Source organism: Dendrobates tinctorius, unplaced genomic scaffold, assembly GCF_039654945.1.
Source record: "Dendrobates tinctorius isolate UK_male_01 unplaced genomic scaffold, ASM3965494v1 ptg000166l, whole genome shotgun sequence".
In the NCBI taxonomy this organism is placed as follows: domain Eukaryota; kingdom Metazoa; phylum Chordata; class Amphibia; order Anura; family Dendrobatidae; genus Dendrobates; species Dendrobates tinctorius.
The window spans coordinates 14,269,625-14,296,078 of record NW_027361833.1 but is presented as its reverse complement, the minus strand read 5'-3'; the positions used below and the strand labels follow the sequence as shown (position 1 = coordinate 14,296,078).

At 45.1% G+C, this 26,454-nt stretch overlaps 1 protein-coding gene across 1 annotated transcript in view; it reads left to right on the top strand.

Moving 5' to 3' along the window:
• Nucleotides 1-1,317: 1,317 nt before the first annotated feature.
• Nucleotides 1,318-26,454, top strand: part of CFAP47 (cilia and flagella associated protein 47) — a 926,770-nt gene continuing 901,633 nt past the window's right edge. Inside the window, exons 1-4 of the mRNA XM_073550693.1 lie at nucleotides 1,318-1,582; nucleotides 2,977-3,140; nucleotides 8,489-8,640; nucleotides 25,582-25,697. Coding sequence (XP_073406794.1) covers nucleotides 2,979-3,140; nucleotides 8,489-8,640; nucleotides 25,582-25,697 — 430 coding nt within the window. The 5' untranslated portion in view covers nucleotides 1,318-1,582; nucleotides 2,977-2,978. The remainder of the gene's footprint in view (nucleotides 1,583-2,976; nucleotides 3,141-8,488; nucleotides 8,641-25,581; nucleotides 25,698-26,454) is intronic.

Here is a 26,454-nt window from a genome sequence, read left to right as displayed (position 1 = left end):
ACTATGCGTCCTGACGCACGAGGCACGTCTTTCCAGACCGCAGCATGTCAATTTATGCAGCGGAGAAGCTCCGTCTCCGCTGCATAAATTGCCCATAGACTATCATAAGATGCTGTAAACCCACATTATCTTCTTAGTCACGTGCGTATTAAGTGCGGGAACGCAGCTTACTACGTATGTGTACTAATTTAAATAATGTCATACCTTGTTTCAGCCGGAAGTTCGCGTACACTGCAGTTCTCGCGATGAGCTGAGCTGACAGAGAGAACTGCTGAGCTGGCGGTGGGGTTATCTCCGGTCACTAGGCAAGTTCTCACAGTCAGCTGACCACAAGAACTGCAGTGCACATTACTGCTGAGGACTGAGTTATCTCCAGTCATCAGCTTCAAGCCCTGCTGTGTTCTGGATGTCAGGCTAAATGGTGACATAATGCCACCGTTCAGCCAAAGGCATCCAGATGTAGCAGAGCTGGACTCGTTGTGGGACAGTATGTATATCTTCTCGGCGGACAGGTATTACTGTTGCTTTTTTATTTTATTTCTCTTACAGGAGAATGAGGGCATTGGTGGAATAGACGATGTAGTAAGTATAGTTTAATTAAGATCTAATAAAGGAGTCTGTGTCATTATTTCAATTAAAGGACCTTATTCTGGTTGTGTCTTTATTTACTGCACCATGTAACTATAGGATTAGTGCATAGGTGTGTTATAGACACCTCTCCATTACTAAGCCGTGGGCTAGATGTCACCTGACAATACAAAGGTGACATCAACCCCACAAATATGAACCCCACTTACCACCGCTACAGGGCAAGTGGGAAGAGCTGGGTAAAGTGCCACAACTGGCGCATCTTTGGATGCGCCTAGCGGCTGAGGGCCAAAATCCATGGGCCTCGCCAGCCTGAGAATACCAGGCCGCAGCTGTCTGCTTTTTCCTTGGCTGGTTAACAAAAATAGGGGGATCCCACACTATTTTTTTTGGAGGGGACCCACTATTTTTGCTAACCATCCAAGGTAAGCACATTGCTGCGGCCTGGTATAATCAGGCTGGTAAGGTGCATAGATATTGGATCCTTACCAGCCTGAAATGCCACTCCCAGTAGTCTGCTTTACCCTGGCTAGTTAACAAATATAGGGGGACCCCACACTATTTTGTTTAAATTATTATTTATTAAAAAGGAGGGGACCGCACTGTGCTTTCCTCCACATTCTGTCATTTACTACCGTTTCACAAGATTCACCATTATTTAAATTAGTACACATGCGTAGTAAGCTGCGTTCCTGCACATAATACATCTAATGATAGCTACATAAAGTGACATGGAAAGACGGCACGCACGCCTGTCTCTGCCGGTGAGCTGCGGGCATCGGTGCACACATAGTGGGCATGGATTCATTGAAATCCCATAACACCATCCACTATGCTGTAACATCTGGATGCGGCATAGGTACGCAGCGTTTCCTGACCCTGGGAACATACCCTATCGGGATGGAGAAAGCCACAGCCGCCTGAGCCGGTCACACCACGCCGGCCACAGTAGTGGCAGCACCGGTCCGTGGGGAGCTCGGTGTGCATCAGCCAGGTAATAGGGCCGGACACTGAGCGGGCGGCACCGGCCGTGGTTTGCCGGGCAATGCAGGTCCGAGACACAAGGGGCGCTCCGTGCCCTCACTGCAGATGGCTGACGAACACGAGTGACAACCATTCACCGAACAAGACCACGCCCCGACCAGCGTGCCAGCCCCGCCCCCTCCTGGCCTCTTCTGCAGACAGAGCCCGCCCCCTGCGTCTCCTATTGGCGGAAGATTTTTGCATACAGCTCGGTCACTCTCCGCCCTAAAATTCCTGTTGCTCAGCAACCAGAGGACGCTGACTGACGCTCGTTTACCTTAGTAACTGGAGGCTGAGACACCGGGAGAGCGTGGGATCGGTGCACGGCTGGTGAGTACGCGGGCGCTCCGGGTCCGGTCTGTGCAGTGTCCGATGTGCGGCACGTCTCATCCGTACAGTGACGCCGGTAACACTGCAGGATGCAGCACTGGCCCCTGGAGCTGTGCGGGGAGCAGCCGGTGTCCTTCTCTGCCCCCTCCTCCTCTCCTTTCTCATTTTTCCATCAAGCCCTCTTTCTTGCTCTCCTTTTCTTTCGTTCTTTCTTTCACAGCCCTCTTTCTCTTTCCCTCTTTCGGCTTCTCCCATTCTTTCTCTTTCTTCCGCACCCCCAGCCCCACTCTCTTGTTTCCTCTCTCCTTTCTCTCTTACACACCCTGTCTCTCCTTTTCCTACTCTTTCTTTCTCTTTTTCCTCTCTATGTTCCCCCCCTCTCTTTCTCTTTTCATCACCCCCTCTTTCGGCCTCTCTCCTTTCTCTCTTTCTTACACACCCTGTCTCTCCTTTTCCTACTCTTTCTTTCTCTTTTTCCTCTCTATGTTCCCCCCCTCTCTTTCTCTTTTCATCACCCCCTCTTTCGGCCTCTCTCCTTTTCTCTCTTTTTCCCCACCCCGCTTTCTCTCTCTTTCCTCTCTATCTCTCTCAGTTTCGTCCTCTCTTTTTTACTCTCGTTTTGTTCCTTTTCTCGCTCTCCTCTTCCCTGTCTCACTTTTTCTTGCTGCCACTTATGAGCCTCATTAAAGATTTGTACCAAGGTCAGACGCTTTCTTCTATCCATAGTATGAGATCGTTTCCTGATCACGGGGGTCTGACTGTGGAGACCCCCACTGATCCCAGCACCTGACCAGGTCTCGGTTCTCTCCATCACTGTGACCGATATCAGATGAGCCGTACGCTGCCATTAGATTCCGGGACTGGAGAATACCAGTGTCCTGCCAAGATCTGAGTCCGGTGTCTACCCAGCATTACTGATGCACATGGCGTAGCAGTGATGCCCGTCACCAGCAGAACATTAGTATGTTATGGTGTTTTTCTATGGTGTTGTGTTAACCCTTGTTTTTCCACCATTTTCCCACCCTTCATCTGCAGCCATGGAAGAATTAATTGATAAAACATTAGGAGTGAGGATCGCTCCAGGTCTCCTCTACTTCATGGATGTTCTAGCAGGAAACACTTATCAAGCCAGTGTCACCGTGCAAAACATTAGTCATGTGGCCAAATCCATCAAAATCCATGGACCAAAGGATCCCCAGGTAGAGTTCATTATCATGAATGTGTTGGATGGTTTATACATGTGGCTCCTTATTGACATTCGCTGTTTTCCATATTGTTACTGGGGTACAGGGTTGCCATTCCTGCCGAAAATCCTAGACAGTCTATAAAATAGGGCACGTTTTTCCACTTCCAAAAAAATCTACATTTGATGCGTCTGTGATTTTATTGAATCTGGAGCAACTTATGCAGATTATTCTGTGGTAAGTCTCATCATTTTACGGCTCGCAGTGAATGGAGTTTCCGCTCCGTCCAAAGCGCCGACAATACGGCCCGTGGAGACTCACCCCCATAATCCTGATATCTTCCAACACGTAATCTCCACTCCTCCCAAGACCTCCTTCTCTCCTCCACTCTCTTATGTTCCTCTCCCAATCGCCTCCAAAACTGTCCATAAAAAATCAGTTTTGGCAACTTGATTCCTTCACAATATCCTGATCACAAAGTGACATCCTGCCCGAACCTCATGAGACTTTTCCATTGTTATTTATGGGCATTTGCAGAAGAACAATGGATAGGTCGTTCCTAGTGGGATTTCACTCCTCGCTTTGCTCATGTCCATAGATAATTGTAATATTTATTCCATACACTGGCCAATTTTGGCTCTTGGGGAGGGCCGATCAAGTTTTATTGGTTCTGTCATAGCATTCCCAGAACCTGAGGTTTTATTAAACTTTTTCCATAAATGTAGTTGCAGTACGGATGTCTTTGTGGCACCATTTGAGGATACATACTAACTTTTATCATTTTTTGAGGGAAAAATGGAAGAATTTGCATGTGATTTTGTGTCTTTTAATGTTTGTTTTTATGTTGGTTACTAAATTTGTATGTTTTTAAAGTAGAATTTAACCCTCCTAAGCTGTCTATATAGGCATGTATACTGGAAGCTGAATAACATTAGATCTTGATATATATGATCCAATGTCTTATTCCAGAGAAATCCATGTTTGTCTTTTATGTAAATGAGCTGTTCCACGCTATGGTCCAGACACAGAGCTCCCTGAGAATCTGCCTCCAGAGATTATTCTACATGAAGGGGAAGTTACCAGTGTGATGTGTAATGGCTGCTCTCTGGTCTCCTGATCCCTGCAGAGCTGTGTGTGATTATAACTGACACATCTGAAGGTTCCTCTCAGCTTCAGCTTTCATCTCACAGGCTGGCAGTTTTACAATATTCTTGCAATACAGCAGAGCCCTGAGAGCTGCAGCAAATGTGTTTGCAAGAAGACTAAGGGTATGCTTCCACAGTAAGGATTTGCTGCGGATTGGACGCAGTGTCCAGATGTTACAGCATAGTGGAGGGGATTTTATGAAATCTTATCTCCACTATGCATGCAGGGACACGGGTGACACACCCGAAGTTACAGACGTGCGGCGTGTCTTTTTAGAACACAGCATGTCTATTTATCTTGTGACGACGCTCAGTCGGAATTGTGGCGCCCCTAAGGCTCAGTCGCCACAGAGGTACTGCACCTTCTCCTAAGGTGTAGTGCCCCACCATCCAGGTAAGGTGGGAACTCTTTTCCACGTTCCAACACTCGCACCCCACACAACAGGGTAGTTCTGCACAACCACATTACGGCTCAGTGCTTGGAGAGTAGCAGAGCACCTCTGGTGGTTCCCTGCTTGGAACACTGGATGTGCTGCGAGGTGGGTGGAGTTGAGATATATAAAAGAGTGGGAAAGTGTAGGATTACAGGTTCAGTCTGGCAGAAGGTCAGGCGGGTAAGAAGTCACTCAGACAGGAGTGAGGATCCCTGGAAGAAGGGATGGAGGAAGGAGTGCTGCAGCTGCCTCAGTGATCTGAGCCAGCTGGCACGGGAAGGGAAAAGAAGGAGAAAGACGTAGAACTGTAACCTAAGCTTCCATAAGAGAGAGAAAGATCAGTACGGAACGAAAGAGGAGAACAGAGAGGACGTGGGTTGGAAGAGGAACCCTGCCTATAGGTTCTCAGCGCAAGGCAGTGGCCTGGTCCCCGAGGTTGTATGGACACTTATGGTTCTGCAGCAGACACCGGTGGAGTAGTAGGCTGTAAATGCACTACTCCCATCTAAGACTTGGGGCACAACAGCAAAACAGATAGAGAGCCGGGACTCAGGAGAAGGGAGTCCCCGAAGCAGGCTACAGCTGTCTGCCATATGAGTAGAGTTCTTGGGAACATCTGACAGGAGGAACTCCAGAGTACCATGGTACTGGAGATCTTCACACTTTAAGGCGCAATAGAGGAGTCGTTCAGGAAAGGTACATGTTGGCGGAGTGTTGGAGAGGAGCTTTCCATCTTGCCTGGAGGTTGGCTGAGTCTCTGACCCGGAGGACACGGCTCAGAGGCAGGCACCCTTGTGTACTGCAGACTGTGAGTAAAGCTTTGGAACTGCAAGCCTCGGTGTCCTCTATTCATTCTTGCGCCAACCCGCTCAGCACCGCTACATCTGGGTACCATCCTTTACACTGCCTACGCCTTTCCACAACCATTACAACTACACTGCCCTGGGACATCAGCCCTGCCTGTGGAGGGCTATACCATCACTGCTGCACCATACCATCTGTCCCAGAGGATCTTTCTGCAGCGTCGGCTTAACACCTCCCTTGCCGAGCACCACAGGTGGCGTCACGAACTATTCCATTCCATTAACTACATTCCCCCATTACTTTGGCGCCCAGGGCCACGGACCGGGTCACCGCTGCTGTGACACATTCCCCTGACACCGGCCCGGTACCGAGTACCCCACGGCCCTGGGAGGGCGACCCAGAATCACCACGCATACAAAAGGGGGCAGCGCTTTGGGCGGAGCGGGTGTCCGCTGGGTTCAAAGCGCCCGGAATCCTGACCGTGGAAAGATACCCCAAGTTCAGTTCTACTGCTCTGTGTTAGTTACTTGTCTTAAACTAGTCATTTCCTCTTTCATTTATAATAAGCTCTGGAGGCTGATTCTCATGTAGATCAGTGTCCGGCCCATAGTCCTGAAGAGCTCATTTACATGAAGGAAAACCGTTGATTTCTCTGGAATAAGGCATCAGATCGCAGATATCAAGGTATTATTTTATTCAGCTTCCTGTGACCTACATTCCATATAGACGGCTTAGGAGGGCTGATCGCACTGAAAGATTTTCTTTAAAGGGAATCTGTCATCCCTTTTTTCGACTATGAGCTGCTGGCACCGACATCAGGGGCTTATCTACAGCATTCTATGATGCCGTAGATAATCCACCGATGTAACCTGAAAGAGAAGAAAAAGACGTTATATTATACTCACCGGGGGCCGTCCGGTCTTGGTCCGATGGGTGTTGCGGTCCGGAGCCTCCCATCTTCATACGATGCTGTCCTCTTCTTTGCTGCCTGTCGTGGCTCCTGCGCAGGCGCACTGCTCTGTCCTGTTGAGGGCAGAGCAGAATTCTGCAGTGCGCAGGCGCCTGACCTCTCCCGGCGCCTGCGCACGGCATGACTCTGCGCTGCCCTCAATGAGAAAAATGAGCTTTTTTGAATTTACCAAATGGCTGCAATAAAACAAAGAGTGAAAACTTTAAAGGGGTCTGAATACTTTCCGTACTCACTGTAGGTAATTAATATCAGATGTTGGGGAGTACAACAGTCAGCACCCCCGCTGATTAGTTGTTTTTAGCGATGCCGCCAATGCAATCAATGGTGAAGCTGAATAGCACAACAGCTCCATCAATTGATAAGGGGTCACTGCTGTGTACTGCAGATTTTCTGCTATTTCAATGAGAATAGGTCATCAGTAGATAAATAGTGATAAGGATAGGTAATCAATATCATTATAGTGGAATAAGCCTTTAATGTTGAGAACTTTTGCACAATAAAGCTATGCTATGCAAACCTTTTATCAGCCTTAAAGGGAACCTGTCACCTCCTTTTTCAGCTATGAGCTGCAGCAACTGCCTTTAGGGGCTTATCTACAGCATTCTAGAATGTATTCTAGAATGCTGTAGATAAGCCCCTGATCTGACGTGAAAGAGAAGAAAAATAAATTTTATTATACTCAGCCGGGGCACTCCGGTCCGATGAGCGTCGCAGGTCCGGGTCTGGTGCCTCCCATCTTCATACAATGTAGTCATCTTCCTTGCTTTGTGTCGTGACTCCTGCGCAGGCGTACTGATCTGCCCTGTTGAGGGCAGAGCAAAGTACTGCAATGCGCAGGCGATGGACCTCTCTGAACTTTCCCGATGCCTGCTCACTGCAGTACTTGGCTCTGCATCAGTACTCCTGCGCAGGAGCCACAACACGAAGCAAGGAAGATGAAGATATCGCATGAAGATGTGAGGCGCCGGACCTGGACCTGTGATGCCCATCGGACCGGACTGCCCCTGAGTAAGTATAATAAAACTTGTTTTTCTTCTCTTTCAAGTTAAAATGCTGTAGATAAGCCCCGAAAGACAGTGACCGCAGCTTATAGCTGAAATAGGAGGTGACAGGTTCCCTTTAAAAATAGAAAAGCCAGATTAGGCTTTGTCAAAAAACATCTACAGAAGTCAGCGAAGTTCTGGAAAAGCTTTCTATGGACAGGTGAATCTAAGATTATCCTGTACCAGAATGATGGGTAGAAGAAAGTATGGAGAAAGCTTGGAATGGCTCATGATCAAAAGCACACCACATCCTCTGTAAAACATAGTGGAGGCAGTGTGATGGCGTCAGCATGGTATTGACATGCATGGCTTCCGATGGCACTGGGTCACTAGTGTTTGTTGATGATAGGACTGAAGACAGAAGCAGATGGATGAATTCTGAAGTGTACAGGACTATACTTTCTGCTCAGATTCTACCAAATGCAGCAAGGATGAGTGGACGGTGCTTCACCCAGTGTTTTGTGATGTCCATGGCTTCCAGACTTCAGGCAGTCATTGCCTGCATAGGATTCTCTACAAAGTATTAAAAATTATAATTTTCTTTATGGTAAAGTTAATTTGTTCAATTAGTTTTGAGTCTCTGAAGTGAGGAGACTTTGTAGAAAAAAGGTTACAATTCCTAAACGTTTCACAGGATATTTTTGTTCATCCCCTTTAATTAAACCTGAAAGTCTACACTTCAATTGCATCTTAGTTGTTTCATTGAAATAAAAAAATAGTGACATGCAGGGGCCAAATCACTAAGATTCAGTCACTTTCTACACCCAACTATACGTGTAAATTGACTGGTGTAACTATTGTAATGTTCCATAAGGAGTTTGTATGTTCTCCCCGTGTTTGCGTGGGTTTCCTCCAGGTTCTCCCGTTTTCTTCTACGCTCTAAAGACATACTGATAGGGAATCTAATGCTATATAAGTGAGTAAGATAAATAAAAAATAAGTAATGTTTTCTTATGTTTCTTTTCAGTTCACACTATATGTACAGAATCCAGAGAAACCAGTAGCTCCCGGGCTTCAAGTGACTGCATCGGTGGAATACTGTCCCTTCGAAAAGGAAGATATTCGGAACAAGTTACTGGTTGTGGTTGATGATAATGTCATTGAGGTGCCATTATTGTGGTAAGATACATACTTTATAATTATTCACCACTATATTTGTGGGGTTCGTTTAATGTATTCAAAAACTATTTAACTTTTGAGGAGAATTGAAAAGAAACAGTAACTCCACAATTGGTTTTTGGGTTTTCTTTTTATAGCGTACGCCCTGTGAAATAAATGACATACAGTTGTGCTCAAACGTTTACATACCCCGGCAGAATTTTTGCTTTCTTGACCTTTTTTCAGAGAATATGAATTCATGGTTAGTGGTTGGGTGAAGCCATTTATTGTCAAACTATTGTGCTTTCTCTTTTTAAATCATAATGACCACCCACCCAGAACATCCAAATGACCCTGATCAAAAGTTCACATACCCCATTTCTTAATACTGTGTATTGCTCCCTCTAACATCAATGACAGCTTGAAGTCTTTTGTGGTAGCTGTGAATGAGGTTCTTTATTTTCTCAGATGGTAAAGCTGCCCACTCTTCTTGGCAAAAAGCCTCCAGTTCCTGTAAATTTCTGTGCTGTCTAGCTTGAACTGATTGCTTGAGATCTCCCCAGAGTGGCACAATGATATTGAGGTCAGGAGACTGAGATGGCCACTCCAGAACCTTCACTTTATTCTGACAGGTCGACTTGGCCTTGTGTTTTGGATCATTGTCATGTTGGAACATCCAAGTACATCCCATGCGCAGCTTCCGGGCTGATGATTACAAATTTGCCTCCAGTATTTGCTGATAACGTGCTGCATTCATCTTTCCTTCAACTTTGACCAAGTTTCCTGTGTCTTTGTAGCTCACACATCCCCAAAACATCAGCGATCCACATCAGTGCTTTACAGTAGGAATGATGTTCATCATAGGCCTTGTTGACCTCTCTCCAAATGTATCGTTTCTGATTGTCGCCAAAAAGATACATTTGTTCTCATCACTCCAAATTACCTTGTTCTAGAAGTTTTGAGGCTTGTCTCTGTGCTGTTTTGCGTATTGCAGGCGAGATACTTTGTGGCATTTGCACAGTAATGACTTGACCATGCAGCCCATTTTTCTTCAAGTGCCTCCTTATTGTGCATCTTGAAACAGCCACACTGCTAGTTTTCAGATAGTCCAGTATTTCAGCTGATGTTATTTATGGGTTTTTCTTTGCATCCAGGACAATTTTCCTGGCAGTTGGGGTCTAAACTTTTGTTGATCTACCTGACTGTAGTTTTGTTTTTACAGAGCCCCTGATTTTCCATTTGTTAATCATGGTTTGAATGTTGCTGACTGGCATTATCAATTCCTTGGATATCTTTTTGTATGCCTTTCCTGTTTTATATAGTTCAACTGCCTTTTCCCGTAGATCCGTTGACAATTCTTTTGCTTTCCCCATGACTCAAAATTTTGAAATGTCAGTGGCTGGATGAAAGATGCTAGAGTCTGTCTGGATCCCAGAAACTCACTCAGCTTTTATACACACACACTGATTACAAGCAAACAGGTCACAGGTTTGTTACCTTTAGTAGCCATTCAAACCCATTTGTGTCAACTTCTGTGCATGCTATCAGGCCAAAATCACCAGGGTATGTAAAGTTTTGATCAGGGTCGTTTGGATGTTTTGGGTTGTCATTATGATTTAAAAGAGAAAACACTGTAGTTTGACAATAAATGGCTTCACCTAACCACTAACCATGAGTGGAAAAAAAGTTTTGGTGTTATCATTCATATTCTCTGAAAAAAGGTCAAGAAAGCAAAAATTCTGCTGGGTTATGTAGATGTTTGAGCACAACTGTATTAACTTTACTCTGCAAAGCTTGTTTCTATTACTTAGATTTTTTTTCTTATTTTTTTTCAACTTTACTGGGGCATTTGACCTTGTGATTTTGATCTTTTATACATTAGTATATTATGCCTGTGTATGTGAAACTTGTTTTGGTTATTGGCTGCCATGGCTTCTATTTGGTATGCAATCACTGCATTCCTCTCGCATGAGAGCCTACTGTTAGTCAGCATCGGGCCGTGGTTACAGCCACCACTCACTAGGCACTGAATTGCGCCTTACTGAGTGGTGACGAAGGCCTTGTCCAGGTTTTTTTTTGGCCCTGGGTGAAAGAGTCTCAGTGGGTCCCTTTAACACATACCATGATTCATGATGCCCATATATTGCTCCATACAGTATAATGGGCCCCATATATTGCTCCATTCAGTATAATGGGACCCATATGGTGCTCCATACAGTGTAACAGGCCCCATATATTGCTCCATTCAGTATAACGAGCCCCATGTATTGTTCCATTCAATATATTGGACCCCATATGTTGCTCCATTCAGTATAATGGGGCCCATATATTGCTCCATTCAATATAATAGGAACCATATATTGCTTCATTCAATGTAATGGGTATATATATTGCTCCGTTCAGTATAATGGACCCTTTATATTGCTCCTTACAGTATAATGGACCCCATATGTAGCTCCATTCAGTATAATAGACTCCATATATTGCTACATTCAGCATAATGGGCTTCATATAGTTCTCCATACATTAAAAATAAATAAAGAAATACTCAGATCTCCGGACTCTGCAATTTGCGGTTTTCTGACCCTCTGAACTGCTCGGCACAGAGGGCACGCTGTAGTAATGTCATCACGCCCTGTGCACTGAAACGTCACAGAGCTCAGACACAGAGGGGGAATGATGTGAGAGGGATGTACAAATTCTCCACTGCTGCCAATAAACCAAAAACAATATAATTGTTTTAACAAAACTAGTATAAGTGGTTTCTCCAAAATCAGCACAAAATGCCACTTTTACTGATTAATGCAGACTACTGCAGAGCAGAATACCTCTCACGGCAAGGGGCATGGCATCTTTTAGGCCCTGCCACCAAATTTTTGCATTAGGAAAACTCTGGTGGTCATTTTCCTTTGCCGTCATTCTTACCGTGGCTCCACCACCTCTTACTCTATACTGTTAATATGTATATTAAGAATTTGCATGTCAATTCTTTTAACTGCTTCATATTTTCTGAATCCTGAAGTGGTTAAAAGAAGTGATATGGGACAGAACATGTGCACAGCAACGTTGTCTTGTCCTTTTATGTTCATGTTATCGGGAGCTGTCGCGGTTCGGTTCGCTGTGTGCACATACCATGAGGTTAAAGGGAACCTGTCAGCAGGATTTTGCTAAGTAAACTACAGACACTGTCAGGTTTGCGCTGTTATAGTGATTAAAATGATATCTGGGGTGAAGAAATCTGTCTTGTGGTTCTTATGTAATCAGTGTTAGAGGTTTTCAGTTAATGATATGCCTTTGTTCCAGGTGTCCCTATAGGCAGAGTCTTATCTTCCTGCTCTAAGCCAGAGAAATCAGGGAAAGACCTGCCCACAGGCTGCCCCAAAGCACAAACAGGTTCCTCATCATAGAAACCGAGAGAGAGAGATAGAATGTTTGTGCTTTGGGGCGGAACTATAGGCAGAGTCTTATATTCCTAAGCAAGAGCACAAACATGTTCCTCATCATCAAAATGGCGCCTGTGCAGTAGCATCTATCTCCGATAGATGCCACTGCGCAGATGCTGGCGCCATTTTGATACAGCCATTTTTTTTCCAGCAAATTGGTGCTGGCTGCAGCGATTGCGCAGTAGCATCTATCGGAATGCGATAGTTGCTATTGCACAGGCGCCAGTGCCATTTTTATGTAGAAACATTTTTTTTTATTCCACAATATTATAGGAATAAACCATAAAGGCATGTATCATACTGCAGCGCAGGGGCCGCTGCCAGCTCCATTTTCATGAAGTTACATTTTTTTTTGTAATCCCACAATATTCTATGCATTACGTAAAATAGGAGGCAGGTCACTGAGGGATTAGTGACCTGTCATAAGCCATACTGATGAATATCTAAGAAGAGCACCACATGAAGACCCCCCACAGGCCACACCAGAGCACGGGAATCTCATTAACTGAAAACTACATATAAAGATTAAACAACAACCACAAAATGATTTCATCAACCAAGGTATCATTTTAATCAGTATAACAACGTCAACCTGACACTGTCTGTGGGTTACTTAGCAGAATCCTGCTGACAGGTTTGCTTTAAAAAGTTAACATACCACAGAAATTTTGGGATTCTGTTTTGAGGAATGATGAGAGTAAAGTGGAACTATGAAGTCCATGGATCGGCGGTATGTGTGGAATAAGAAGAATGAAGCATACGGTGACAAAAACATCATGCTGACACTGAAGCATCATCATGGCTCCGTGATGCTCTGGGCATGGAATCTCAAAGAATAAATGTAAGGAGGGTGACTGGATCGCGGGTACCTGCATGCCGGGTCCAGAACTAAAAAGGCTGCATCCTCTGTTTCCGGGGGGGAAAGCCTGAGAGAGGCAGGCCTTCCCCTGCTGCAGGAGGGAAGGAGGAGAGAGACGGAGCTTCCTGCTCACCCAGTAGAGCCGGGAAAGTGGGCGCAGCAGCAGGGGGATAAAAGGGAGAAGCGCGACAAAAAGGTCAGTCTGGCGCCAGCGAAGAGCAGTGCAGAGGACAGCGCAGAGAGCAGCGCGCGGAGCAGATAACAGCGCGTTCTGCTTCCCCCACCAGAAATTACCGGTTTTGTGATGGGCTGTATAGAAGGAGCCCCCGTCTCATGCAGAGTGAAGCCGTGCCAGCAGGGCCAAGCCGAGTGCTGTACCCGACGTGATAGTGAATACCGCACACGCTCTGGCCAAGAGTGACCTCATACTTGACTCATACTTGACAGACCCCTGCATACCCAGCTACCCATCACGCTAGGAGGTGACCCTAGTGAAGGCAGAGACTGCACTGTGAGTGCGACACAGAGAGAGAGATACAGACAGCTAGGACAGAGCCTCGCTATCAAGGACTTGTGTACACCACGGAGCGAAGTCCCGTTCCGGCAGTTCCCCACACTAGACTCAGTACCGTGCTAGATACGTTTGAGCACAGGAAATCTTCCTGCCTCCCAGAGACTTCGCCAAGAGGTCCCACGCCGCAGTTGTCGGTGCCACCGTTGGATCCCCACCTGTTACAGACCTCACTGAGACGTCCCACACCGCTGTTGTCAGTGCCACCGTTGGAACCCTGAGGAGCTCCACCCAAGAAGACTACAGACTGATAAGTTTAACCTCTTTATTACTGAACTTTCGTTCGTCTCTGACCTACCCTGCCACTCTCCCAGTTCTGCCCCCATTTCTTATCATCGCCCCACAATCCCTCACTCCGTGCATGGAGTACATTCCCCTGTAAATAAACCTGTTAACCCTTGCTCTGCCTGCGTCCCGTCACTGCATCCCACGTTCCTGCTTGATATCTTACATGATAATTAACTGGAGGCCATTTCTCCGTGAAGAACAGAGTCTTCAGCAATGCTGCCAGAAGCAAAGCTGGTGTTTGGCTATGCATCACATTTGCAGCAGGTTATAAGAGCCAAAAAGTGCTGTACTACGTATTAAAGAGGCTTGTCGTGAAGGGGTTGAATAATTCTGAGCCAGCAGTAGTCAGTAAAAGTGGCATTTTGTGTGGCATTTGGAGAAACTATTGTTGTGTTACTTGTACTGAGGCATTACAATTCTTGTTGTTTGATTGTTTTATTGCAAACAGCAGAAGGTTTATAGATTTTGCTAAGAAATGGAATTTACAATGGGGATTGAGCAAATATGACTGCAACTGTAGGGCATAGCGTCTTACAAGAAACAGGCGCTATGCTTCATTTGCGGCCTACTTCCTCCGCTAGTAGGCCATACGAACCGCCAGGCTTTCACTCTTTGGATGGCAGCATTAGTGTTTCTAGTTACTGCCAGCAAGCTGAGATCCTGAAAAGTCTGGAGAACTTAATACAGAAAGTATACCTTCATTTTCTTCAATGACTAAGCTCCACTTACATGAAATCAGACAACCATTTTAGACATAAGAAGATGGAAGCATGGAGGAATCTCGGTGGGTTTTACAATGCGTGATTTATGATACTGGGAATTTGAGCTATGCCCAAATACATTAATAATACTTGAAAGTGAGAAAGAAGGTAATTTTACCTGACTGCAAATGAATGAAGTGGAAACACTGTTGATCAAATATTAATATTAATGTCCTTCAAAATTTCACTGGTTTAAATAGAGTCATTATTTAATAATTCATTTTAAGCACTATCAGAATAACAGATGTCTTCAAGTAATTTGTAATTTTAGACATATTTAGGTTGTTTCTTTGGTGAAGAAGTTAATTCCTGCTTGTTATAATTCACTCTTGCAAGTACTTGAGTTAATTAAATTGGATGCCCTTCTGAGGCACTGTCCCTTCTGTCACAGCTGTCCGCTATCTTCGCCTGGTATCCTTTATTACTGTAGTTGGATAGATTCTGCATTCATTGCTATACAGAGTACCCTTACCTACTGATCATAACAGTCACTTATGCACTCGATTGGCAAATCCCCTTGTGTTTCCCCTTAAATGTGTTCTTCGGGAATCTAATCTATAAAGCTCAATGTATGTGTGTATGTCCGGGATTGGCATCTGCACCGTCGCAGCAACAGCCACAAAATTTGGCACAGTTGTGAGGCGAAATTTTAACCCCGCGCATTCCAATTCACCCAACAATTTTGCCTATTATTCTTATCATTTCTATGGTGTTATCGTCCTACTGTAAAGCTGGAAATAACACAATTTATTACCGTGCCAACACAGACCACCCTCTGACACAGACTGCAGGGGGAGCCCAGTATCACACAGGATAGGATTAGATACACTGCTCAGCAGTCAGTATTACACAGGATAGGCTTAGATACACAGCTCAGCAGTCAGTATTACACAGGATAGAATTAGATACACAGCTCAGCAGTCAGTATCACACAGGATAGGATTAGACACATGGCTCAGCAGTCAGTATCACACAGGATAGGATTAGATATACAGCTCAGCAGACAGTATCACACAGGATAGATTTAGATACACAGCTCAGCACACAGTATCACACAGGATAGGATTAGATACACAGCTCAGCACACAGTATCACACAGGATAGGATTAGATACACAGCTCAGCACACAGTATCACACAGGATAGGATTAGATACACGGCTCAGCAGTCAGTAACACACATGATAGGATTAGGTACACGGCTCAGCAGTCAGTATCACACAGGACAGGGTTAGATACACGGCTCAGCAGATGGTATGACACAGGATAGGATTAGATACACTGTTCAATAGTCAGTATCACACAAGATAGGATTAGATACACAGCTCAGCAGTCAGTATCACACAGGAGAGGATTAGACACATGGCTCAGCAGTCAGTATCACACAGGATCGGATTAGACACATGGCTCAGCAGTCAGTATCACACAGGATAGGAATAGATACACCGCTCTGCAGACAGTATCACACATGATAGGATTAGATATACGGCTCAGCAGTCACTATCACACAGGATAGGATTAGATACACGGCTGAGCAGTCAGTAACACACATGAAAGGATTAGGTACACGGCTCAGCAGTCAGTATCACACAGCATAGGGTTAGATACACGGCTCAGCAGATGGTATGACACAGGATAGGATTAGATACACTGCTCAATAGTCAGTATCACACAAGATAGGATTAGATACACAGCTCAGCAGTCAGTATCACACAGGAGAGGATTAGACACATGGCTCAGCAGTCAGTATCACACAGGATAGGATTAGGTAGACAGCTCAGCAGTCAGTATCACACAGGAGAGGATTAGACACATGGCTCAGCAGTCAGTATCACACAGGATAGGATTAGATACACGGCTCAGCAGTCAGTAACACACATGATAGGATTAGGTACACGGCTCAGCAGTCAGTATCACACAGGATAGGGTTAGATACATGGCTCAGCAGATGGTATGACACAGGATAGGATTACATACACTGCTCAATAGTCAGTATCACACAAGATAGGATTAGATACACAGCTCAGCAGTCAGTATCACACAGGAGAGGATTAGACACATGGCTCAGCAGTCAGTATCACACAGGATAGGAATAGATACACAGCTCAGCAGACAGTATCACACAGGATAGATTTAGATACACAGCTCAGCACACAGTATTACACAGGATAGGAATAGATACACGGCTCAGCAAACAGTATCACAAAGGATAGAATTAGATACACAGCTCAGCAGTCAGTATCACACAGGATAGGATTAGACACATGGCTCAGCAGTCAGTATCACACAGGATAGGATTAGATATACAGCTCAGCAGACAGTATCACACAGGATAGATTTAGATACACAGCTCAGCACACAGTATCACACAGGATAGGAATAGATACACGGCTCAGCAAACAGTATCACACAGGATAGGATTAGATACACAGCTCAGCACACAGTATCACACAGGATAGGATTAGATACACGGCTCAGCAGTCAGTAACACACATGATAGGATTAGGTACACGGCTCAGCAGTCAGTATCACACAGGACAGGGTTAGATACACGGCTCAGCAGATGGTATGACACAGGATAGGATTAGATACACTGTTCAATAGTCAGTATCACACAAGATAGGATTAGATACACAGCTCAGCAGTCAGTATCACACAGGAGAGGATTAGACACATGGCTCAGCAGTCAGTATCACACAGGATCGGATTAGACACATGGCTCAGCAGTCAGTATCACACAGGATAGGAATAGATACACCGCTCTGCAGACAGTATCACACATGATAGGATTAGATATACGGCTCAGCAGTCACTATCACACAGGATAGGATTAGATACACGGCTGAGCAGTCAGTAACACACATGAAAGGATTAGGTACACGGCTCAGCAGTCAGTATCACACAGCATAGGGTTAGATACACGGCTCAGCAGATGGTATGACACAGGATAGGATTAGATACACTGCTCAATAGTCAGTATCACACAAGATAGGATTAGATACACAGCTCAGCAGTCAGTATCACACAGGAGAGGATTAGACACATGGCTCAGCAGTCAGTATCACACAGGATAGGATTAGGTAGACAGCTCAGCAGTCAGTATCACACAGGAGAGGATTAGACACATGGCTCAGCAGTCAGTATCACACAGGATAGGATTAGATACACGGCTCAGCAGATGGTATGACACAGGATAGGATTACATACACTGCTCAATAGTCAGTATCACACAAGATAGGATTAGATACACAGCTCAGCAGTCAGTATCACACAGGAGAGGATTAGACACATGGCTCAGCAGTCAGTATCACACAGGATAGGATTAGATATACAGCTCAGCAGACAGTATCACACAGGATAGATTTAGATACACAGCTCAGCACACAGTATCACACAGGATAGGAATAGATACACAGCTCAGCAAACAGTATCACACAGGATAGGATTAGATACACAGCTCAGCACACAGTATCACACAGGATAGGATTAGATACACGGCTCAGCAGTCAGTAACACACATGATAGGATTAGGTACACGGCTCAGCAGTCAGTATCACACAGGACAGGGTTAGATACACGGCTCAGCAGATGGTATGACACAGGATAGGATTAGATACACTGTTCAATAGTCAGTATCACACAAGATAGGATTAGATACACAGCTCAGCAGTCAGTATCACACAGGAGAGGATTAGACACATGGCTCAGCAGTCAGTATCACACAGGATCGGATTAGACACATGGCTCAGCAGTCAGTATCACACAGGATAGGAATAGATACACCGCTCTGCAGACAGTATCACACATGATAGGATTAGATATACGGCTCAGCAGTCACTATCACACAGGATAGGATTAGATACACGGCTGAGCAGTCAGTAACACACATGAAAGGATTAGGTACACGGCTCAGCAGTCAGTATCACACAGCATAGGGTTAGATACACGGCTCAGCAGATGGTATGACACAGGATAGGATTAGATACACTGCTCAATAGTCAGTATCACACAAGATAGGATTAGATACACAGCTCAGCAGTCAGTATCACACAGGAGAGGATTAGACACATGGCTCAGCAGTCAGTATCACACAGGATAGGATTAGGTAGACAGCTCAGCAGTCAGTATCACACAGGAGAGGATTAGACACATGGCTCAGCAGTCAGTATCACACAGGATAGGATTAGATACACGGCTCAGCAGTCAGTAACACACATGATAGGATTAGGTACACGGCTCAGCAGTCAGTATCACACAGGATAGGGTTAGATACACGGCTCAGCAGATGGTATGACACAGGATAGGATTACATACACTGCTCAATAGTCAGTATCACACAAGATAGGATTAGATACACAGCTCAGCAGTCAGTATCACACAGGAGAGGATTAGACACATGGCTCAGCAGTCAGTATCACACAGGATAGGAATAGATACACAGCTCAGCAGACAGTATCACACAGGATAGATTTAGATACACAGCTCAGCACACAGTATTACACAGGATAGGAATAGATACACGGCTCAGCAAACAGTATCACAAAGGATAGGATTAGATACACGGCTCAGCAGTCAGTATCACACAGGATAGGATTAGATACACGGCTGAGCAGTCAGTAACACACATGATAGGATTAGGTACACGGCTCAGCAGTCAGTATCACACAGCATAGGGTTAGATACACGGCTCAGCAGATGGTATGACACAGGATAGGATTAGATACACTGCTCAATAGTCAGTATCACACAAGATAGGATTAGATACACTGCTCATCAGTCAGTATCACACAGGATAGGATTAGATACACAGCTCAGCAGCCAGTATCACACAGGATAGGATTAGAAACATGGCTCAGCAGTCAGTATCACACAGGATAGGAATAGATACACGGCTCAGCAGACAGTATCACACAGGATAGGAATAGATACACGGCTCAGCAGACAGTATCACACAGGATAGGATTAGATACACGGCTCAGCAGACAGTATCACACAGGATAGGATTAGATACACAGCTCAGCACACAGTATCACACAGAATAGTATTAGATACACAGCTCAGCAGACAGTATCACACAGGATAGGATTAGATACACAGCTCAGCACACAGTATCACACAGAATAGGATTAGATACACAGCTCAGCAGTCAGTATCACACAGGATAGGATTAGATACACAGCTCAGCAGTCAGTATCACACAGGATAGGATTAGATACACAGCTCAGCAGACAGTATCACACAGGATAGGACTAGATACATAGCTCAGCAGACAGTATCATACAGGAGAGGATTAGACACATGGCTCAGCAGTCAGTATCACACAGGATAGGATTAGACACACAGCTCAGCAGTAACACAGGATAGGATTAGATACACGGCTCAGCAGACAGTATCACACAGGATAGGAATAGACACACGGCTCAGCAGACAGTGTCACACAGGAGAGGATTAGACACATGGCTCAGCAATCAGTATCACACAGGATAGGATTAGATACACAGCTCAGCAGTAACACAGGATAGGATTAGATACACAGCTCAGCAGCCAGTATCACACAGGATAGGATTAGATACACGGCTCAGCAGTCAGTATCACACAGGATAGAATTAGATACACAGCTCAGCACACAGTATCACACAGGATAGGATTAGAAACATGGCTCAGCAGTCAGTATCACACAGGATAGGAATAGATACACGGCTCAGCAGACAGTATCACATAGGATAGGATTAGATACATGGCTCAGCAGACAGTATCACACAGGATAGGAATAGATACACTGCTCAGCAGTCAGTATCACACAGGAGAGGATTAGATACACGGCTTAGCAGACAGTATCACACAGGATAGGATTAGATACTCAGCTCAGCACACAGTATCACACAGAATAGTATTAGATACACAGCTCAGCAGACGGTATCACACAGGATAGGATTAGATACACAGCTCAGCAGTCAGTATCACAAAGGATAGGATTAGATACACAGCTCAGCACACAGTATCACACAGGATAGGATTAGATACACGGCTCAGCACACAGTATCACACAGAATAGTATTAGATGCACGGCTCAGCAGACAGTATCACACAGAATAGGATTAGATACACGGCTCAGCAGTCAGTATCACACAGAATAGGATTAGATACATGGCTCAGCAGACAGTATCACACAGAATAGGATTAAATACACGGCTCAGCAGACATTATCAAACAGAATAGGATTAGATACACGGCTGAGCAGTCAGTAACACACAGGATAGGGTTAGATAGACAGCTCAGCAGTCAGTAACACACGATAGGTTTAGATACACAGCTCAGCAGAAAGTATCACACAGGATAGGGTTAGATACACAGATACACATGTTGTTTATCAAAAGGCTCTTGAATGAGTTGAAAATAAAATACTATCAATACTTGGGTAATCGTTTAGTTAATTTGTGTTGCAAATCTGTATTGTTGAATATATGATGTGAAAAATGTTTTTATGTGCAATATAATCTTTATAATTTGTTATAACTAACCACAGTTGGTTACTATGCCCAGGCAACGCCGGCTCTTCAGCTAGTAGAAAATAAATAGCTAAAGGAAATTCCATTATAAATAATTTCCTACATACTGTATATTTCATTAATAAATCACACATGTTTTGTCTAGGCGGCTAATCACTTGCACATTGATAAGGCTAGCATGTTGTTATACTGGCAAAACACTGTCCAACCGCCCTCCTTTCGTGTGTATGAAGATTTGCTCCCAGTAGATATTTAGATGTAATACTAGAAATGCCAGGTGTGCTAAAGATGAAAACACACAGCTTTTTAAATTATATTTCTGAATAACCAGCTATTATAACTTGGAAGCAGGTGGTAATGGTAATCTCCAGGATACAGCAGTTTCTCAGTATTCACAAAGACAGGTGGACAGCAGTGTGAGCAGCCTCTTCTTACCTCAGCATCCCCAGTACCTCCAGTAATAGATAAAAAAAAATAAGTTGAAAAGCAGCAGGTCTGGACACTTCTTACCTCAGCTCCCTGGTATTCCCAGTATTAGATGAAAAAGATGCAGTGGATAACAGTGTGAGCAGCCTCTTCTAACTGCAACACCTTTGGTATTTCCAGTATTAGATCAGAAACACAGGCTGGACAGCATTGTGAGTTCCCTCTTCTTACCTCAGCACCCCTATTAATTCAGTTATTTGATCAGAAAGACAGGGTGGGCAGCATTGTTAAATGCCTTTTCATACCTCAGCACTAGTGATGGGCAAGTAGCATTGTTGCTCTGGTCTCTTCGAGCATGCTCAGGTGATCTCTCAGTATTTTGGCATGCTCGGAGATTTAGTTTTCGTCATCTCAGCTGCATGATTTGCGATTTGTAGACAGACTGAATACATGTGGGAATTCCCTAACAAACAGGCATTCCACACATGTACTCAAACTGTCTAGCAGTCGCAAATCATGTAACTGAGGCGATGAAAACTTAATTACTACTCAGCACCTCCGGTATTTCCATTAAGAGATTAGATAGAGTGATTTGCGAGCGTGCTGAAAATACTTGAATTGGACATGAGCATGCTCGGATAAGACCTTATCTGAACACGCTTGCTCATTGCTCATCACTACTATCTAATCTATTAATGAAAATACCACAGGTGCTGAGGTATGAAAAGGCTTTTAACAATGCTGTCCACCCTGTCTTTCTGATCATATATTTGAATTCGTAGGGGTGCTGAGGTAAGAAGAAGGAACTCACACTGCTGTCCACCCTGGGTTTCTGATCTAATACTTGAGATACCAAAGGCGCTGAAGTAAAGGGGGCTTCACACATAGCGATATCGCTAGCAATATCGCCAAAGCGTCACCGATTTTGTGACGCAGCAGCAATATTGCTAGCGATATCGCGATATGTGACACTTACCTCCGACCGGCTCCCCCGCTGATTATCGCTGATCGTGCGAGAACGTCCTGGGCCATTTCTCGTCGGTGGCTTCCTGCTGGGCTTCGTGCTGGCGCAGACGAGCGTCGTGTGGACGCTGGCGGGAGGACTTCATCATCGCCGCGTCTGACAGGTAAGTAATGACCGCCAACCGCTGCTACGTCGCTGGAGAGATCTGTCTGTTTGGCAGCTCACTAGCGACCATTTAGTGATGCACCAGCGATCCTGACCGGGTCGTATTGTAGTCGGGATTGCTGTTGCATCGCTAAATGTAACAGGACCCTTACACCTTATCCGAGCATGCTCACTCATCACTATTAGATAGTCATATTGGACAGAAGAGTAAGCAGCTTCTTCTTGCTCAGTACTCCTGAAATCTCCAGGAATAGATCAGAAAGACAGGCTAAATAGTTTTATTAGAAACCTCTAATTACCTCAGCACACCTGGAATTTCATATATTGGAACAGAAAGACAGGGTAGACAGCAGTGTGAGCAGCCTCTTTTTACCTCCGCACCCCTGGAATCTCTAGTAATAGATCAGAAAGAGAAGGCGGACAGCAGTGTAAGCAGCCTCTTCTTACTTCAACTTTCCTGGTATCTCCTTGAATAGATCAGATAGACATGGTAGACAGCAGTGTGAGCAGTCTCTTCTTACCTTCTGACCCCTGCTATTTCCAGTAATAAAAAAGTAACAAAATTTATTTATTTATAAATAATTCATAATATTTAACTATACAGGTGATACACAAATACCAGTTAAAATGCAGAGAAGGAGACTACCCCAAGGTGCCACAGTTACTCTCAAAAAGATTGAAAACCTGGCGCATGGTTGCGCAGGTTTGTGTATCACCTGTATATTTAAATATTACGAATTATTTATAAATAAATAAATTTTGTTACTTTTTCTAAGACACCATTGGATCTTTTTTCTCATGGTATTATTTGCTTTTGAGCTGGTGCTTTTTCTCTCTTGGGTCTCTGCCGAGTTCTGGCTGTCCGAGTGATGTATTGGAAATTTTGTGTTATATTTCCAGTAATAGATCGGAAAGGCAGGGAGGGTGGAAAGCAGTGTGACCAGCTTTTTTTTAACCTCACCATCCCTGTTGTCTCCAATATAGATCAGGTAAACAAGGTGTACTTCAGTGTGAGCCTTTTGTTACCTAAGCATGTTTGGTATTTCAAGCAATAGATCAGATAGACAGGGTAGACAGTAGTGTGAGCAGCCTCTTATTGCCTTACCATTCCTGGTATCTCTAGAAATAGATGAGAAATACAGGGTGAACAGCAATGCGAGCAGACTCTTTTTAGTTTAGTACTCCTAATTTTATCAGTAGTAGAATAGCCAGACATGGTGCACAGAAGTCTGCTGTGAGCATCCTATTCTTATCTCAGTACCTCTGGTATATCAGGAGTAGATCAAAGTATCAACTGGGAGCACCTCTTCCTACACATTAAAGGGAAGGCAATGTTTGCCTCAGTGTGGGAGGAACGGCCCCCGTCGAGTGTCCGGGCCGGAACTAAGGGAGCCGTCATCTAGGTTCCGGGGGAAACTATTCCCAGGGGACAGAGTTCGGGGACAGACCGTTGAGATAGACAGATGGGCTAGGGGAGGGTCACGATGAGTCAGGAGACTGGGACAGAGGCAGCAGGAGACCGTGGAAGCGACTGAGGGCTAGAGCGACTTACCAGTGCCAGGGAAGACGCTCACTGAGGACTTCAGAGGGACTGCGCCGAGACGACCGTCCGAAACTTGCTGCCCCGCTCCAGCCTGCAGCCACTGCCGCCCCAGCTCAGCCCGCGGCCGCTGCCGCCTCACCACAGCCCGCGGCTGCGGCCTACCCGCGGCTGTTGCTGTCCCGCTCTGGCCCACGGCTGCGGCCTATTCCCCGCTACCCACAGCTGCCCCGCTCTCACCAGTGGCCGCGGCAAGTCCAGTGCCATCGGCGGCCACCACTGTCTCGCTCCGGTCCGCGGCAAGGGCCGAGCCTCTGCTCACCGCGGAGTCCCCGTCGCAGCAGCTAGCTGCACAGGTGGCCTGTCACCCGCCATCCCGCATCGCTGCCGTTTGCCCCCGTCCAGGGGCTGCGGCCTACTCGTCCAAGGACTCCTCCAGGGCCGGAGGTGCCCCAGCGCCACAGGAGCGGCGGAACGCTCGAAGACTACGCCAACTCTTCAGCAGCTGGGCCCAGCGGCTGCTCCGCCGAAGAACCCCCATCCAGAACGCCGAGGGACGTCAGGACAGCTAAGTTGACTATATAGTTAAGGACCCGTAGTCGGCCATACCGCGGCCCTATAGTGACCGGCTATCGCCGGACATAGTCGTGTTCTCCTCTGTTTGTGTGAACTGTATTGAGCCCCTGCGAGGGCAACCCTTGTTACCCCCTTTGGTTGAACAGGCTGAGACTGAGGAAAGTCCCCTTTAGGCCTATAAACGTTATTATAAAGGCACCAAACCGACTCACGACTCGTCACTGCATCCTGCGTACCTGCTAGTACCACAACTACATATGCTCAAAGGCATCTATATTGCTAACATTTAGGACAGGTTTCTGTCAGGGTAACAATGCTTTATAATTCTATGCTCATTACCTCCCTAGACCAAACAAGTGTGATTTGGTAATTATAGAAATTTTGTACCCTCTTTATGTTTCTAAAAGTATTTTGAAGACTAGCACTTCTTGAAGGTTTCTTGTGTATGATGCTATCCCCACATCGGCAGAGAGTATGGTATGAAGCTTGGATTTGCAATGCATATGGAGGAGGTGACTTGGTTATTGGTAAAAATTGTTTGCAAGACTGTTTGCATAGACTGTAAGCTTGCGAGCAGGGCCCTCATTCCTCTTGGTATTTGTTATAATCTATGTGATTATTCTTATGCTGTAATGTCTATTGTCTGTACAAGTCCCCTCTGAAATGTTAAGTGCTGCGGAATATGTCGGCGCTATAGAAATAAAATATTATTATTATTGTTTGCATTCTGCACTCACATATCTTCTGGACAGTTCGTTGTCAAAGGTTGCAAGCATGTATTACCTACAGTACTCAACCACTTGTACTGTGTAGAGCACACCTAATCAGTGTAAGTGATTATTGTCATGTGTTTTTCTTGCAGTTTCACCCCTTCCTGCTATCTACAGATTGATCCAGAAGTGAATTTTGGCAGCATAGTGGCAAATAGTAAAGTAATTTACAAGGAGATTACAATTACAAACCATGGTTCTTCTCCAGGTAAATTCCAGAACATTGATCTGACAGTTTTCTATTGTACATAAACAGTATATTCAATCCATATACATATCTACATCAAATAAATATGTGCTGTGACAACTCTTTGCTTTCAAAACAGCATCAAAGCATTAATTGTTCTATGACAACAGTTGACAACAGTTTTTAAAGGAAATCAGCATGGACGTTGCTTCAAACGTCTTGGAGAACCAGCCACAATTATTCCATCGATGTAGGCTTGTGAAATCCTTATGTCTTTTCAGGGAATCTCAGATAGACTTGATGATACTGATCAGGGTTCTGTGAGGGCCATATCATGACTCTCCGGACTTCTTTTTTTGTTTATACTGAAGATAATTGTTAATTACATTGGCTATATGGTTTGGGTTATTGTCCTATTGCAGAATAAATTTAGGGCCAGTCAGACATGGTAGATAAGTGTTAGGTTCACCAGTTGTGGTGGATCCACAAAGCCTCAGGTCCCAGTGGGCATACGGATCCCTGGCATTGGTGCAGCAGGCAGGAAGGCGCGTGGGGAGCGAGGACTTGGCACACTGGAGACCACAGAATCACAGTAGCAGCTGAAGGGAGACTGCACACCCAGGGAAAGCAGATGAACCACAGGCGTAGTACAGCAACAAATGTTCAACATGAACAAGCCCAAAAACAAAATATGGCTTACTGCAACTGAGGGGTAAATCTAGGAGGATGATTGAAGAAGGTTACCCAGCAAGGCAGATGGTATGCAAGGTCATAAAAG